The 17,235-nt window shown below is 39.3% G+C and overlaps 1 protein-coding gene across 1 annotated transcript in view; it reads right to left on the reverse strand.

The window, feature by feature from the left end:
- NAALAD2 (N-acetylated alpha-linked acidic dipeptidase 2) overlaps positions 1 to 5,014 on the reverse strand; it is a 48,568-nt gene extending 43,554 nt beyond the window's left edge. The window contains exons 1-2 of the mRNA XM_082684396.1: positions 4,704 to 5,014; positions 3,897 to 4,008 (exon numbers count right to left, since the gene is read on the reverse strand). Coding sequence (XP_082540522.1) covers positions 3,897 to 4,008; positions 4,704 to 4,785 — 194 coding nt within the window. The 5' untranslated portion in view covers positions 4,786 to 5,014. The remainder of the gene's footprint in view (positions 1 to 3,896; positions 4,009 to 4,703) is intronic.
- Positions 5,015 to 17,235: the final 12,221 nt, after the last annotated feature.

A 17,235-nucleotide genomic window follows, 5' to 3' on the forward strand; every position in this document is an offset into this window, starting at 1 on the left:
GGCAGTCAGCAGTATGAGAAAGCACCTTTCTAAGTCTATATTTTATATGAAAAGGAAAAGGATATGGAATAGCTAAAACAATTGTTTAGAAAAACAAGATGAGAGGAATCATTCTACACATTACTAAGCCTTACTATATGGTTTCAACAATCAAGGCTATGTGGTACATGCAGAGAGAAGACACACAGATTAACAGAGCAGAGTAGAGAAGCCAGAAATAGACTCACACAAATATGCCCAACCGATCTTTGACAAAGGTGAAAAGCAATTAAATAGAAGAATAGCCTTTCAACAAATAATGCCAAAGCAATTGGACATCTACAGGCAAAATAATGCACCACAGCCTCACATTATGTCTTATGCAAAAATTAAATGAATCATAAAATTCATGTAAAATGTAAACTATAAAGTTTCAGGGTGGAGGGGAGAGAGGGGAAAAGAGATCTAGTCTAAGCGTTCTTAGATATGAACCCAAATGCATGATCCATAAAAGGAAAAAGCAATAAACTGGACCTCATTAAAATTTAAAACTTCTAATCTACAAATAACTCTGTTAAAGACATGAAGAGACAAGTAACAGAGAGGGGAAAATATTTGAATACCACAAAGCTGACAAAAGACTTATCTAGAAAATATAAAGAACTCTCAAATCTCAAGAGGAAAAAAAACAAATAAAACTATCCAAATAGAAAATAGGTCAAAGACATGAACAGACATTTCACTGAAGAGAGTATACAAATGATGAATAAACACATAAAATGATGTTCAATATCATTAATTATTAGGGGACTACAGTTTAAAACCATAATGAGGTATCACTATGCACCTGTGAGAAGGGGTAAAATTAAAAATAATGATGTCAATGGAAAACACTAAACAATACATCTATACTGGAAAGCAGGCAAACTCTTCTAAAACTAAAAATGTATTTACCATACAACTTAGCAGTTTTTAATCCTTGGGCATTTATGCCACAGAAATGAAAACCTATGCTTATGTAAAACCTGTACATAAATGTGAATAGCAACATTAATCATAATATCCAAAAACTAATCATAAATGTCCCTCCATGGTTGAAAAGTTAAACTATAGTACCCCCCCATGACAAATAAAAAAAGAGACTGGCAGACTCTATATTTTAAAGATGTTACTTGTCTTCCAAATTTATCTATAGAGTTGAGTAAAAGAGTTTAGTAAAAGAGTTTATTAAAAATTCCAGGTTTTTTGTAGGAATTCAGAAGATGATTCTAAAATTAATATAGAATACAAATGGCCCAAAGTAGTCAAAGCAAATTTTGAGAATAAAAGTTTATAGGATTAACTCCACTGGATTCTCAGATTTATTATTAAGCTACACTAGCCAGCAGTATGTAGTGTTGAGATCTACGGATTAATAAAAGAAAACATAAAAATCCAAAACCAGGGGCGCCTGGGTGGCTCAGTGGGTTAAGCCGCTGCCTTCGGCTCAGGTCATGATCTCAGGGTCCTGGGATCGAGTCCCGCATTGGGCTCTCTGCTCGGCAGGGAGCCTGCTTCCCTCTCTCTCTCTCTCTGCCTGCCTCTCCGTCTACTTGTGATTTCTCTCTGTCAAATAAATAAATAAAATCTTAAAAAAAAAAAAAAAAAAATCCAAAACCAGGCCACAAATATATGGTCAAGTAACTTTGGACAAATATGCCAAGGCAATAAAATATGGAAATAAATGTTTTTCAACAAGTGTTGCAGAAATAATTGAATATTTCAACTCTTATACCATATCATACACAAAAATTAACTTGAAGTAGACCAATGACCTAAATATACAAGCTACAGTTATAAAACTTCTAAAAAAAAAAAAATCTAAAAGAAAACATAGAAGGAAATCTTCATACTTCTAATAGCCAAAGTGAGATAGAACATAGACTATGAAACAAAAAAACAAAAATTGGGGTGCCTGGGTGGCTCAGTTGGTTAAGGGTCTGCCTTCAGCTCAAGTCATGATCCCAGGATCCTGGGATCAAGTCCCACATCACTCTCCTCGCTCAGGCTCAGTGTGGAGTCTGCTTCTCCCTCAGCCTGCCGCTCCTCCCGCTTGTGTGCTCGCTCTCTCTCTCTGGCAAATAAATAAATAAAATCTTAAAAAAAAAAAAAAAGAAAGAAAATCAAAACTTGGTCAACTGGACTTTACCAAAATTAAAAATTTCTGCACTTCAAAAACTCCACTAACAAAAAAGTCCAGCCAAAGAACAGAATAAAATATTCATAATACATGTCCGACAAAGGAATTGTACTCAGAATAAATAAAGAACTCCTACAACTCAATAAGAAAACAATTTAAAATAGGAAAATAGGGGGTGCCTGGGTTAAAGCCCCTGCCTTCTGCTCAGGTCATGATCTCAGGGTCCTGGGATCAAGTCCCGCATTGGGCTCTCTGCTCAGCGGGAAGCCTGCTTCCTTCCTCTTTCTCTCTCTGCCTGCCTCTCTGGCTACTTGTGATCTGTCTGTCAAACAAATAAATAAAATCTTAAATAAATAAATAAAATAGGAAAATATGTGAACAGATGCTTTTTGAAATGTGCAAATGTCCAATAAACATAGGAGATGATGCTTAACATCACTCGTTATACTGAAGATGCAAATCAACTAAAACAACAGACAAAACTAAGTGTTGACCGGGATGTGCTGCAGCTGGTGCATTCATGCATAGTGCACAGGAGTGTAAAACTGTTACCACTTTTGAAATCTGTTTGACATTCTCTTAAAAAGCTAAACATAATGCTTATCATCCAATACAGCCATTCCAAGAGAAATGAAAATGTATGTCCACACAAAAACTTATAAACACATGTTCATAGCAGCTTTGTTCATCATCATCAAAAATAAAAAACAACCCCAAAGTCCAACAACTGCACATTACAAGATATCCATACAATGGAATACTAGTCCGCAATAAAAGCAATAAACTGATATGTGCAACAACCTTGATGAATTCCAAAATTATTAGCTGAATGATAGAAAACAGACACAGAATAGTACATATTGTATGATTCCATTTATATAAAATTCTCAAAAATGCAGAGAAACTCAATGACATAAAACTGATCAGTTGATGCGTAGGGCTAAACGTGATGACAGGAATAAACTGCAAAGGGCATGATGTAAAATTTCTGTATCCTGACTCAAGAATTGGTTTGCTGACTCTACTATATATCCGTCAATACTGTCAAACTTAAGGTTTTATATGATGCAGTTCCTTTTACATAAATTATACTTCAATAAAGCTGAGTTTGTTGTTATTTTTGTTTCTTTTAATGACCCTCCTTTGAGAGAGTCTGAATATAGAAACAAACATCATGGTGACTGCCTTTAAGGAGTTCATTATCATTTCCCTGAAATGTCACGCTTTTTCATGCTTAGAGGATGGTGGATTTGCACTGATCCTTTTGCTCTCATTTTGTCTAGTTTGTGTTACTTATATTTGCAATGTGACATAAAGGTTTAATTTGTGGCAGACAGTCTGAAACTTTAATCTCCCCTCCTTTAAATCTGAGTTTACAACCATCTAAGTCTTCCTGACAAAATGACCTTCAAATAAAATTGCTGATTAAAAGCAGGCATAAGGGAGAAACAAGATTCAGTTGCTGTCTAAAGTTACATGAAGTTGAAACATCTCTTTAAAAAGCAACCAGATCCTTTTTCTGTACATGAAGTTAAAGAAAGACCCAAGACCCACTTTTGCAACATTCAGATACATTTTACCCTGAGTGGTTAAAAGGGACATTCTGAACTACATAAATTAATGTGAGATGGTATAATTTCACATAAAGATTACCCAGGTGAATATAACCAGTTGTAATATGCTTCTCGCTCTGAGATATTTTCAACATTTTTAAGACCAAACATCAAAACAAACTTACCGAAGAAATGATTTGATATTTTCAGCTTTCATCTCAGATATGAGTTTCCACCGTGTACTTTGATGATAGGGCGGTGAAGTTGTAGTTTCTTTCAAAGGCTTAATAAACCAGCCTAGGGGAGATAATTCATGCATCTATACTTGCCATATACTTATATAATTGCTTTTGACTTTACAAAAATTAGAAGCCCAAAAATTGTCCTTACTTCAGAAATAGCTCAAGGTGAGCTTTACAAAAATATTCCTATTAAGTATAGAAATCCTTCAAATTCTGCTATGCAGTGTAATTTTGAGTTGGTTAAAACTAGTTTTAGGAGATACTCTTTTCATTTTCCTACACCAAGGCATGGGACTCTAACTTTCTTTTTCTCCTTAGGGTGATCTAGTTTGTAGTACAGCGTCTGACACACAAGAAATATTCCACAAATATTTATTTAGTAAATGATGAAGGAAGGGCAATTTTTGCACTGCTGTTCATATTATTTGCTAGTTTTGACTCATTAATAGTGCTTGTAAATGAAACCACCTTTTTCATGCCTGTGGGGAATGATAGCTCTGACCAAACAGCTCCTGACAAGCATCCTGAGCTCACTGAACCTTTAATGAATTTGAATTTCAGTCACACTTCATTAAAAAGGTCAAAATGCATTCCATTCGGTTTCCAGTTGGGCTGAAATCCCTGGAGTTGGCCACACGCAGGGAGCTCAGGGAGCCCACACAGCCTCCAGGGTTGCTTTCTCTCCTTCCTCCCCAGCCTCGATAGGGTGAAGTGCCAGCCCTGCACTGGGGAGAAGGGGTTCATACTTACCGACCATAAATCCTGCCAGGAAAGATGCCAGCGCTGCAGCCAAGTACATCCAAAGATAGAGACGGCCCCTGGACGTAGCCATGACTCCCTGGGGACGGAGCTTGGTGTTCGGGAAAGAACCAGCCTCTAGCCTGCAGGCCAAACAGAGGGCACAGCAGGGGACGGGGTGAGTACCTGCCCACCAGCAGCTTTCTGCAAAGCAGGGGCTGCTGTACTGCCCTCCAAAGCACAGCAAACAACTCCAGTCCCCTCTTGTCCTGAGGGGGCCTTAAAGGGAAAGAGGAAGTCGGGCTAGGGGAGGAGACAGAGACTTGCTGTTGGCAGGCAACTTCCATAATGTTGATTCTGCAGTAACCAGGACAGTCTGCTGTGGGGAATATGGAATGGGTGGCTAAGGAAATGTGCCCCTAATGGTTTCCTAAAGAACTGAGTTGTTAACTTTAAAAATAAAACTATGCTGTTTTACCAACAAAAATGGTTGAAGAATAGCAGACAATTACCATTCCAAACATGCAGGCTACAGCAAAGCCACAGGCAAGGGGGAGAACAAAGCAGAGCGCTGGTCTTTTATAGGGGAAAGCCCGAGGTATTTGGTAGGGCTGTTGTAAAAAAAAAAAAAAAAAGTCCATCGGCGTACACTAGGGAGTTTAAAGTATAGTGGCCTTTCATTGGCTGAGCTGTTGCTGGGGGAGGAGAAAACCTTTATTCCTCCTGCTGGGGAGTAAAATGGTATCTACTTGCAAGTTATCTCTCTTCCTGTTCGCATCTCCAATTGGTGGTGAGTGGTAGGTGAGCTTCCTTCTTCTTCTGGCTTCCCCACTCCATTGAGTGAAGTTTATCTTTATTAATATTTACATTCCCTCCCTTTAATCAAGACCTTCCCTCAAAAGCATCAATGATTACAAGTCAGGCTTTCCACATTTCGTGGTTTTTGTCCCTTGTGTCCAGGATGGACCTTTCCTAGGTCCCATGTTCCACTTAAGGCCACATTACAGTAGCAGGGAAGGTTTGGAGAGAGAACTCTCAGGCACTTCCCATTTCAAGTCTGTATCTTCTCAAGGTTATAAACATTGGAAATCATCTTGAAGTACTGAGTCACCAGCATCACCTTTTTGAGTACATTGATTTTTACAAAAGTGTGACCGGGAACAAAATACAACACTTTAATTATACAAAGCATGACAATTTCAAATTGTAGAAGAGAGGACAACTGGTACCCTAGGTCTGAGAGTAGCCAAATAACATGCTTATTGGCACTTATTCCAACCTAGGGGAGTTTCTCCTACATAAGGTTCCCCTTACAAAAACAAGCCTGCAGAACTCCCTTGCTACCCGCGCCCCACCCCAGCAATTCTCATCACACTGAACACTAAGTCAGTTGCCTTGCCTCCTAGGACATCTTCCTGCTAACTGCTACTCATATCATTCTTCTCACTGTAGTAACCTTAGCCCTGCTATTAACCTCTCCGTCATGGATGAGATCCCTCATGATTGCCTAATGCTGACAGATAACTTTTTGACTCCCTTTGTCTTCCGCTTATAGCGGAAGTCTCCGCTTAAAGCAACCATGAAAGCAGGTGAACAAAAGCACATGGAAAGAATTAATGGAGTGCCTTTGGGAAGATACAGGGCAGGGATAAACATGAAGCAGGAGCTGATGAACTTGTTGCAAAACTAACACTTCAAAGATGTTTTAAAATGGTACTATCTCAAAAGAAGTGTTTTGAAGCAAATGTGTCATCAATAATATCGACGTAAAGTTGTAAATTCAGAAACCATGAATTTGGGTAAGACTCAGGAGTCAGGTCATGGTTCAGATGAAAGAATTCTGTGAGTTCTGACCTTCTCACCCTTCAGAGAAAGCTCTTAGGATTGTGAGAAGGCTGTTTCCAAAAGGTCCTGTTAAAAGGAGACATTTCTCACTTTTGCAAGACTTTGGGAAATATAGAGCATTTTCTTTTCATAAAAGAGAAAGTAGTGGGCACCTGGGTGGCTCAGTGGGTTAAAGCCTCTGCCTTCGGCTCAGGTCATGATCCCAGCGTCCTGGGATCGAGCCCCATATCGGGCTCTCTGCTCAGCAGGGAGCCTGCTTCCTCCTCTCTCTCTGCCTGCCTCTCTGCTTACTTGTAATCTCTGTCTGTCAAATAAATAAATAAAATCTTAAAAAAAAAAAAAAAAGAGAGAAAGTAGTAAGGAAAAGGGACACAGTCCTGGTCTGGACCTTATGGGAAAGTGGTCTCATCAAATGTCATCTGCTTCAATTCCAGGAAATCTTCACTTTCAGATCACCAGCTGGTGTGCAGATCCAGTCAGGGTTCATAGCTTTCTTTGATGTGTCATATGAGCCCAAGAATCTATTCCCTGGACTTTGATGGCCCAAGGGTTGGTTAGCAGTTCCTGATAAGGACCATTCCAGTGAGGTTGATAAGTTTCTCTGGAAGTATCTATTTCAATAGATGAAATCTCCAAGTTGCAGAGTACTTGAAGTCTGTCTCCCATGTACTTGAGTACATGGTGAAAAGATTGCTCTACCAAAAATCATGCTTATCTTCAGCAGAAGCAACTAGGCCTTTAACAATGTTAAAGGAGATCCCCTTCTATCAACTCCATGTCAAAGGAGGCAGGGGCCAAATGCTTAGGATATCCTATGACTTTCTCAAAGGGTGAGAGTTTAGGAATCCCAAGGTGGGTGGATCTGAAATTTAGAAGACCAACAGCAATGTTTTCAGCCAAGATATCTGGAGACTCTGTAAAAAATTTGTCAGTTAGTGCTGTTAATGCAACTAATCAACCCCAAGGACTGAAGATGGTATGCACAATGAAAGCTGTAAAACTGGCCAAACAGCACAGACTTGCTGAAGCATCTGCCTGGTAAAATGACCTCCCTAATCACTGTGAAGTTCCAAGGGGAGGGAGTGTTCCCCAGGGAGGGTAATCTTTTCTATTTTTTTTTTCAAGGTTTTATTTTTTTGAGAGAGACAAACAGAAAACGCAAGCAGGGGGTAGGGCACAGTGAGAGGGAGAAACAGGCTTCCCTCTAAGCAGGGAGCACATCATGGGGCTTGATCCCAGGACTCTGGGATCATGACCTGAGGTTGGAAGGCAGACACTTAGCTGACTGAGCCACCCAGGCACGGCAGGGATAATCTTTTCCTAAGAGAATTTTAGCCACAGGATAAGCATTGGTCTGTCTACAAGGTAAAAGCCTTGGTCCAGTGAGATAATGAAGCACAATAATGAAAAGACATTTATATCCATGAGACGGGGAAGCTGTATAAAGTTCGTTTGTGAACAGGATTTTTTGGATTATACTTCAGACAGGTGTGACAAGTAATGTAGGCACTGTTTGCAGCCTTAATATTTCCCCACTAATATTCCCAAAGACCGATTTTATCAGTAGGCTAATGGTTTAATGATGGTGAAATATTAAGTAGTGGGAATTCTAGGACTTCTAGAAAGGCAGGAGCATTGGGTCTATACCAGAGTTATCTTTTTTTTTCTTCTTTTAATGAAAGCAATACTTATTAGATTTCCACTATTTTTCTCTCTCTAGTGTCAATTATTGAATAACTCTTGTCATTTTTTCCCCAACTCATCATTTGAGAGAACATCCCTTTCAACCATGACAGGTTTTGGTCTTGGTTTCCTTAAGAACAGTGTTTTGTTGGAAATATCAGTGAGGTGGTTTCCTTTGGACTCTAGGAATTTGAGTCTGGAAGACCCAGAAAGCTTAGTAATAGGCAGAGCTGCAGGCAATAGTATGGCATCTAATAAATTTGGGACATTGGAGCCATTTTTAATTTTATTCCCATTGTTTAGGTAAACAAACTGCATTGCTTCCACAGCACTTCTAAAGTCATGAGCTACTCCAAAGGCATACCGACTATTGGTATAAATGTTTGTGACTCTACCCTTGGCTGTACAAGCCCAAGCATGGCACATAACTAAACCTACTAGGCCAAAATAGCCACAGGTAAAAGTATGGACTCGGTGACTTCCAAAGGAGTTGTGACAAGCACCAAACACAATATTCTCCATTTTCAGCCTTTATAGAAAAAACATCATTAAACCATGAAAAATATGCATTGGTTAGAGGAGTTTCCTATAAATTGTCAAAGGGAGTCAAAAGTTATCTGTCAGCATTAGGCAATCATGAGGGATCTCATCCATGACGGAGAGGTTAATAGCAGGGCTAAGGTTACTACAGTGAGAAGAATGATATGAGTAGCAGTTAGCAGGAAGATGTCCTAGGAGGCAAGGCAACTGACTTAGTGTTCAGTGTGATGAGAATTGCTGGGGTGGGGCGCGGGTAGCAAGGGAGTTCTGCTACGTAGGACACAGGACGGTTAAAGAGGATCCTGTGATTATTTCTCCAGAGTGGCCCTTAAGCAAAAGGGCAATGGCAGGAATGACTCTAAGGTAAGGGGGTTATCCCCCTGCTCCAGGGTCCAATTGTTGGTTATAATGCCCTATTGGTTGATGATGTTCCCCTAATTTGGGTTGAGTACTCCAAGGGCATTCCCTTCCCCCTCACATACAATGAGGAAAAGGGGAAGTTGATAATCAGGATGTCTGAAGACAGGGAGCTTTATTAGGCTTTTCTTTAAGGTCCCCAAAACTATGCCATCATGATCTTTCCAAATATTAGGGTCATTTTTAAATAAAACATATGGAAGTTGAGCCTTAAGAGAGAAGTTTGGAATCCAATTTCAACAGTAAACAGCAAGTCCAAGGAAACATCATAAATGGCACTTAGTTTTAGGTTTTGGGAAGTTCAGGATTCCATGAGCCTACCTGGATCCAAATGTAGTCCTTATTCTGAGATCAGATACTCTAAGTATCGAAACTGAGTTTGAGCAAACTACATTTTTTCTTTGGAGCCTTTCTGCCCCTGTAAGGCCAGAAGTTTTAACAGGCAGATGCTGTCTTCCTGTAAAGATGTTTGAGAAGGGGAGCAGAGAAGCAAATCATCTATGCATTGTAACAAACAGAGCCTGCAGAAAACTTTGTATTATCCAAATCAGCTTTTGAGTTTTGTGAAAAGGAAAAACTAATTACAACCCTGGAGGATTACTGCCCAGGCATAATTCCACTCTTCCCAAGTGAAAGCAAAAAGATACTGGCTATCCTTATTAATAGGGATACTAAGAAATGCACTGCAATAGTGAAAAATTTGCTTTCGGTGGGAATGGGTATCAGTAGAGCATGGATTAGGAATAACAGGGTGCCAGGGGATAACAGTGTTATTTATTGTTCAGAGGTCCTGGACAAACCTCCATTCCTCTGCCATTGGGTTCTCTCACAGGTAAAAGAGGGGCATTATAAGGACTCGTTCAAGGGATCATGAGGCCGTGAGCCTTGCAATGTTATATTAGGTGACTGATGCCTTAGAGGGCTTCTTTATATATAGGTTAGTTTATTAATTGAATTGATTAGTAAAGCTTTATTAATTCTGAGGAGAAGTTCTGATGCATCTGAATCTTGATGGGAAGTGCACTGTGGATTCTGCCAATATAATCTGAAAAGCCTGCCCATAAAGAGGCTGGTAGCTGATCCAGTAAGAACAAATGTTCACTGTCTGCAGACTCAGCCACAGTGATATCAGAAACAAAGTAAATAAGAGCTATCAAAGAGTTATTTAATTTCCCTGGGTGGCTACTTAGATTACTACTGTCAGATCCAGAATTATTTCTTCCTTTTGGGAGAAAAATTCCAGTATGGTTATTTTCTAAGCAATCTTGGCCCAATAAATGAGTAAGGCTGGAGGAACTAAGGAGAAGAGTGTGCATCTCACAAAGGGCCTAGACAAAAGGAGAGACAGACAGATAGGAACCTGTTGAGGTTTATTAAAGACCCTTAGTACTCGGAGACAGAAGCTGCTTTAGAGCGGTGGGGTTACCACTGAGCATGCCACTCCAAGGTTAATCAGGACAAATAGATCCCCAACCCCGGAGAGTGGTTTCTCCAAGCAGATTAAGAGGGAGGATTGGGAAGAGCCCCTGTATTTCCACCGGGTGCCATTACTGGGAATTAGGAAGACATTGGAAAGACTGGCCTGAGGACTGATGACACCTGGTATGCTTAAATTTGTAAGTTATTTTGTCCAATGTCCTGGCCCTTTGCAATAATGGCAGAAACTAGGATTTTTGGTTCTGTAGAGGAGACTTAATTTTCCAGGACTGAAAATTGAGACTGGTAGACATCTTTCTTATAGGTGACTTATCTGGGATAGGAATAAGCTAGTTTGCCAAACTGACTAAATCTGGAGTGCACACGGTTTCTCATTCCATCATCATCCTTTTAACTCTAAGAGAAAGAGCCCCTTTCAATCCATTAACAAGCAGAATTAAATGCTACCCAAGTGGATTCAACAACTAAACAAACACCAGAATTTCCTTTAAAGATTATTTGCACTTGACTATAATAGATACGGTTTCACCAGGCTTTTGTGTATAAACATGAATTTTGTTCCAATTAACAGGCTTAGGAAAAGCCACTCTAATTGCTTGGTGGACATTTCCTGTGAGTGTCCAAGCATTTTGCCAAAAGTTAGGGTTTATTTCTCCAAATCCCTTTCAGGATGTTCTCACTGAGCTAATCTTTTCTCGTATTTGACCTGGCTCTCACCAACAGGCATGTGGACAGATAAAATTCAAGAAGCTAGGTTGTACATTTAAATAACTATGCTAAATTCTTCAGCAGACCTAAAGGGGTCTTTGGTTACTTTAGGAAACTATGGCCCAAAATTCAGCCTTAGTCCAAGGAATGTTAAGACATTTGAAGTTTAGTTAGATTCTCCAAAGACTTAACTTTAGAGGGTAGATTTTAATACATTTGGGATAGGAAGTACTGATTAGAGATTCGGAGGAAAAATGCAATTCAACAAGAGGATTAGAATGGGGAGGGGGCTAGAAGGAGGAAAGGCAGGCACAAAAGAACAGAGGAAATACCACTAGAGGAAGGGCCTGTGCACAAGGTGGAGTCCACATGTCTGGAGACAGAGGGGCGGGGGAAGAAAGTTCTCAGAAGCCATTTTGATCCCTTTCAATTGTTTGCCTCAGTTAATTCAGAAGTAGTATTTCACAAAGAAGCAAACTTAGAACCCTAAAAACATTTGGAAGCCTCAAGGTACCAATTAAAGAGGCATCCCATTCAGTTTTTTGTTTAGCTGGGACTTTCTGACTGAAGACATCATAAGTTCCCCCATAATGGCCACTAAAGTTCCCAAAAAGCTTGTGATTAAGTTGCTCCATTTAATTAGAAATGCCCATGAGGAGGGATTTCTGTTTTTAAACAGAAATTTCTGTTTTAAACAGGAGGGGTACCAGAAGGAAGGACCACCTCAAAGCATGTTAAAATCCCATTTTTTCAGAAGTGTTCTCTAGAGCAAAAAGAAAAATTCCTGAACAGCACAGTGCCGACAGGAACATCCGGATTCCAAAAAGGAGTCTCACCAAAGCACAGCACAGTTCCAAGAGGCACAGTCCAGTTCCAAAGAGACCAAATGCTGATCAAGGACTCTCAGAAGAGACGCGACCTTAACACAGATTCCAAATAAAGCCCCTAGAGATCAACACAAACACGAAGAGCAGAGATCCAATCCAGGAGAAAACTTACCCTCAAACTCCAGGGTCGGCAATAAAGCAGTGAGCTCAATTGGCTCTTTGGGGTCTGGCACCTGTTTGCTCACCAGCCTTGGAGTTATTGGGGGGTCTTCTTGGGGTCCCATATCTCCTAACCAAGTAATGTCAACCTTAAAAATCAGCTGTCAGTTATTTCACGAACAAAAATGGGTTGATGAGGAGTTGCACAAAACTCCAATTCGGGACACGCAAGCTGCTAGAGAACAAAGGAGAAGAAGGTTCTTTTATGGGGGCGGGCAAAGAGGGAGGAAGAGGACTTGCTGTTGCAAATGAAAGGTCTGTTGGAGTAAACTGGGAGTTTGAATCATAGTGGCTTCTCATTGGCTGACTGTGACAGTATCTCATTGGCTGGGCTGTTGGGGTGGGTTGTGAGCTTTTTCATTCCTGCTGGAATAGTAAAGTAGTAGGACTAGAAAGATACACCTATTCCTGTTAAGGTCTCCAATTGGCCATGAGTGGCACAACATTAGAGCCCCCCCACCCCTGCTGTCCTCCCATCTCCATTTTAGGGAGATTCCGAACCTTTATTAATTTTCACACTATTGAACTGTCTCTTTGCCAGCCCCATTCCAGGAATTGCTTGAATTTCAGCAGCAAGGTGTACTTAAATACTGCTTTTTCCTCCCTGTTGCCCGGTTCTGTCCTAATTCCTAACTGGTCACACTCGGGAAGCATTTCTGATCCTGGCTGCTCCACCGCACCCCATTAGTTCCCTAACCGTATATCAACATAAAAAGTCCGATGGGATTCAGTTGTTCTGTCAATCTCTACCTGAGCAAGACATCACGTTTCTGTAATTCTCAGTTTCTTCCTCTGTACTAGAGTTTTCCCCTACCTTACTAAAATAGTGTAGGTTCAAAGTAGTAAGATTAACCACTTTAAGTGCCTAGTGCCATAATGGACAGTAGGTTCTCAACAAACGTCAGCCTCCCTGTCATCCCCTTCTTATCAGTTATAGAGCATTTCTCTTTAAAAATATTTAGAAGGGGGTGGTGCCTGGGTGGCTCAGTTGGTTAAGCATCTGATTCTTGATTTTGGCTCAGGTCATGATCTCCAGGAAGTGAGATCAAGCCCCACATCAGGCAACACACTCAGTATGGATTCTGCTTAAGATTCTCTCCCCCTCCCTCTGCCCCTTCCTGTTTGTGCATGTGAACGTGCTCTCTAAAATAAATATATTTTTTTAAGTGTCTGGAAGGTTTGCAAAATGATGGTCTCTGTTAATAGGACTCCTGCATCCATCTATTTCATCCCAAAGAAAATATTTAGCAATTCATGACTGAATTCCTTGTATCCAACCAAAAGCAGTTTTGCTGCCAAACCAAACATGCCTGCTAAGCAAATTATGAAGGGGACAGTACATCTATGGTTATATTCTCGATCTTTATTGCATTGTCTGTGGCCTTGATGATCTTAGGTAAAGCATCTCTCTTTGGTCCTAATAAGTTGCTAGAGGAGTCTAAATTCATTTCTAGTGAACTATAATTGCTGCTAGACATATTTGATGGATTTTCTCTTGGAATTTTTGTAGAATCCATGAGAGTTAACATTGAACCAAATTATCTTTAGTCAAACTAATTGATCTCAAAATATATGTAATTCAGGGGCACCTGGGTGGCTCAGTGGGTTAAGCTTCTGCCTTCGGATCAGGTCATGATCTCAGGATCCCGAGATTGAGTCCCACATCTGGCTCTCTGCTTGGCAGGGAGCCTGCTTCCTCCTCTCTTTCTCTGCCTGCCTCTTTGCCTACTTGTAATCTCTGTCAAATAAATAAATAAAATCTTTAAAATACATACATATATATATATATATATATATATATATATATATATGTAATTCAATCCCAAAAACCCAAAATTATCTGATTACAAAATGGGCAGAGGACCTGAATAGACATTTTTCCTAAGACAACATACAGATGTCCAACAGACACATGAAAAGATGTTCAACATCACTTATCATCAGGGAAATGCAAATCAAATCTGTAATGAGATATCACCTCACACTTGTGAACGTGGCTAAAATAAAAAACACAGAAAATAACAAGTGTTGACAAGGATGTGGATAAAAGAGAGCCCTTGTTCACTGTTGGTGGGAATGTAAATTGATGCAGCCAGTGTGGAAAACAGGATGGAGGTTTCCAAAAAATTGAAAATAGAAATACCATATGATCCAGTAATTTCTCTGCTGGATATTTGCCCGAAGAAAACTCAAACACTAATTTGAAAAGATACATGCACCCCTATGTTTATTGTAGAATAGCCAAGATATGCAAGCAACCCAAATGTCCATCCAGAGATAAATGGATAAAAAAGTAGTATATATACACCATGAAATTACTTGGCTACAGAAAGAATTTGTCATTTGTGATGACATGGATGTATTTAGAGGGTATTATGATAAGTGAAATAAGTCACAGAAAGACAAATACCATATGATTTCACTTATATGTGAAATCTAAAAAACAAAGCAAATAAACAAATTCTTAAATACAGAGAATAAAATGATGGTTGTCCAAGAGGAGGTGGGTAGGCACATGGGCAAAATAGGTGAAGGAGATTAAGAGGTACTATGTTCCAGCTATACAAAAGGTTAGAGAGATAAAAAGTGCAGCATAGGGAATATGGTCAACATGGTAATAACACTGTATGGTAGCCGACTGTGACTACACTTCCTGTAGTGAGCACTAAGTGGAGAATCACTGAATAAATACGTTGCTTACCTGTAACTAATATTACACTGTATGTTGATTACACTCCAATAACAAAGATTTTAAAAACACTTTTGTATTCCCAAAGAGCCCTGACTCGAAAGACCCCAGCTCTCGCAGTCCGTTACCATACTTTAACTGATAACTCTAGCATTTTCTAGTTTAGAGATGAATGACTTCAAAAATATATTAGTTTTATAACAAAACAAGTCCCCCCTGCACTGAAACTGCATATATAGCCACGTAGAATGAAGTTATTCAAACAGAAGCAATAGCCAATGAAGTAACTACACTCCTCAGAGTTTAAGAAACATTTTCCCCAGAATATCCATTATTGTTTTTACTTAAAAATATTGGAATTTTAATAAATAAATAAATAATATTGGAATTTAAATAAATATTGGGTTGACAAGGGTCCTCTCTGGGTAACAAACAATATCGGACATTCTGTGTATCAGTATACACAAAAACATGCTATGCATCTACTTTTTGAGGACCTATTACATCATTTATCTCCAGAACCTTAGCTTTTTCTATCTGCCACACAAGGGACTGCTGGCTATTGACTACATCTCTCTCATCTCTAGATGGAGAAAGAAGGTGGGAACTAATGAATAAAAGGACTTATTTGAGGGGTGCCTGCATGGCTTAGTTGGTTAAGTGTCTGACTCTTAATCTCAGCTCAAGGCTTAATCTCTGGGTTACAAATTCAAGCCCTGTGTTGGGCTCCATGCTGAGCAAGGAGCCTATAGAAAAAAAAAGTGGGGGCTGGAAGCTTAAGAAAAGAACTTATTTCAGAAATTTGTTTTCATATTCCTAATTCAATTTTTTAGCTAACTAAAGTTTGACTACTAGAAGACATCAGCATATTAATCAGCATTATTTCCCAACTTGATCTTCCCAAATTAAAATTATCTTTTCAATAAATATTCACTGAAAGATTAAAGCATGCCAGACATTTTTTTTTTTTTTAAAACAGCAAAGAAAGTTTACTGAATAATAGCAAATGGATAATACAAAGCTCCTGAGGAGGGAGGGGACTTGAGAGGGGGCCCTAGTATGCCAGTCATTGTGAAAAATCCCGAGGCTATGATCTTTGCCTTTAGAAAGCCTACGATACACGGACAAGGCAAACATCGAATATGTAATTAAATGTGAATATTTCTAAGAAGAAGCAGTATTACCTTAATTCTGAAGGTCGTCGCTGCCTCAGCAGGCGGCATCTGCAATCTTTATCTTGCCAATCCATTGTAAAAAAGTCTGGTTAGCTGGTTCAGCAAGTCTTTGGCTTTTTGTTAATATGGATACAAATTCATTAGTAGGTTAAATTGCTTTTATATCTTTTCTCCCTCCCCCTTCTCACATGCTAAAAGGGCCAATCTTATATCTTCAAAGTTCAAATTCCATCAAATGGGTCACAGTAGGACTTGAAAACAAGGTGTGATATGTACTAATAAAGTGGTATATATAAATTCTTTAACATACCAATAATTAGGATTTAATAGAAAAGGAACAGCCAATAATTAAGATTTAATAGAGAAGGAATGGTGTTTAGCTGTGCCACACATTTCATGTTTTGTCTGAAGATGTTGTCTTATCTTTCACATGAAAGGGATCACCTAGATGTCCACTGTACAGATAGGGACATTATGCCATTAATGATGTCACAAGGTGATGGGATGATCTGTTTATCCAGATAGCAAGGTTCATTTTCAAACAACTGAAAGGCAGTTATCATGATGACTATAATTAGTGACAATAGATACATCCCAGTTGAGCATTTCTAAAATCCTGGGTGCAAAAACTGCCAAAAATCAGTTTCAAACTTAAAATAAGATGTTAGAATGTTAATGCATTGTATGGTATGCTATGATCTATAAGGCAAGTGAGAAGTAGAAGAAGTATGATGGTGAGAAAAGTGCAAAAGACTAATAAAAGTGGAAACAAATTTTAAAAGAAAAGCAGAAAACCATGATTGGGTGATTTTCTTCTGATGTCACAATTACTCTACTCAACAGTAAATGTAGACATTAGAAAAGACCCACAGAGACTGGGCCTCCACCCAGGCCTTCCCACCAACATTGGATGTGTGGAATGCTAACATTCCAGACAGAAGCTTGGTACTGATAAGTATACTATTTGGCCTTTAAGGTAAATTTTCCTTCTCAGCATTTCTCAT

This window comes from Mustela nivalis (genome assembly GCF_964662115.1).
Source record: "Mustela nivalis genome assembly, chromosome: 9".
Lineage (NCBI taxonomy): Eukaryota > Metazoa > Chordata > Mammalia > Carnivora > Mustelidae > Mustela > Mustela nivalis.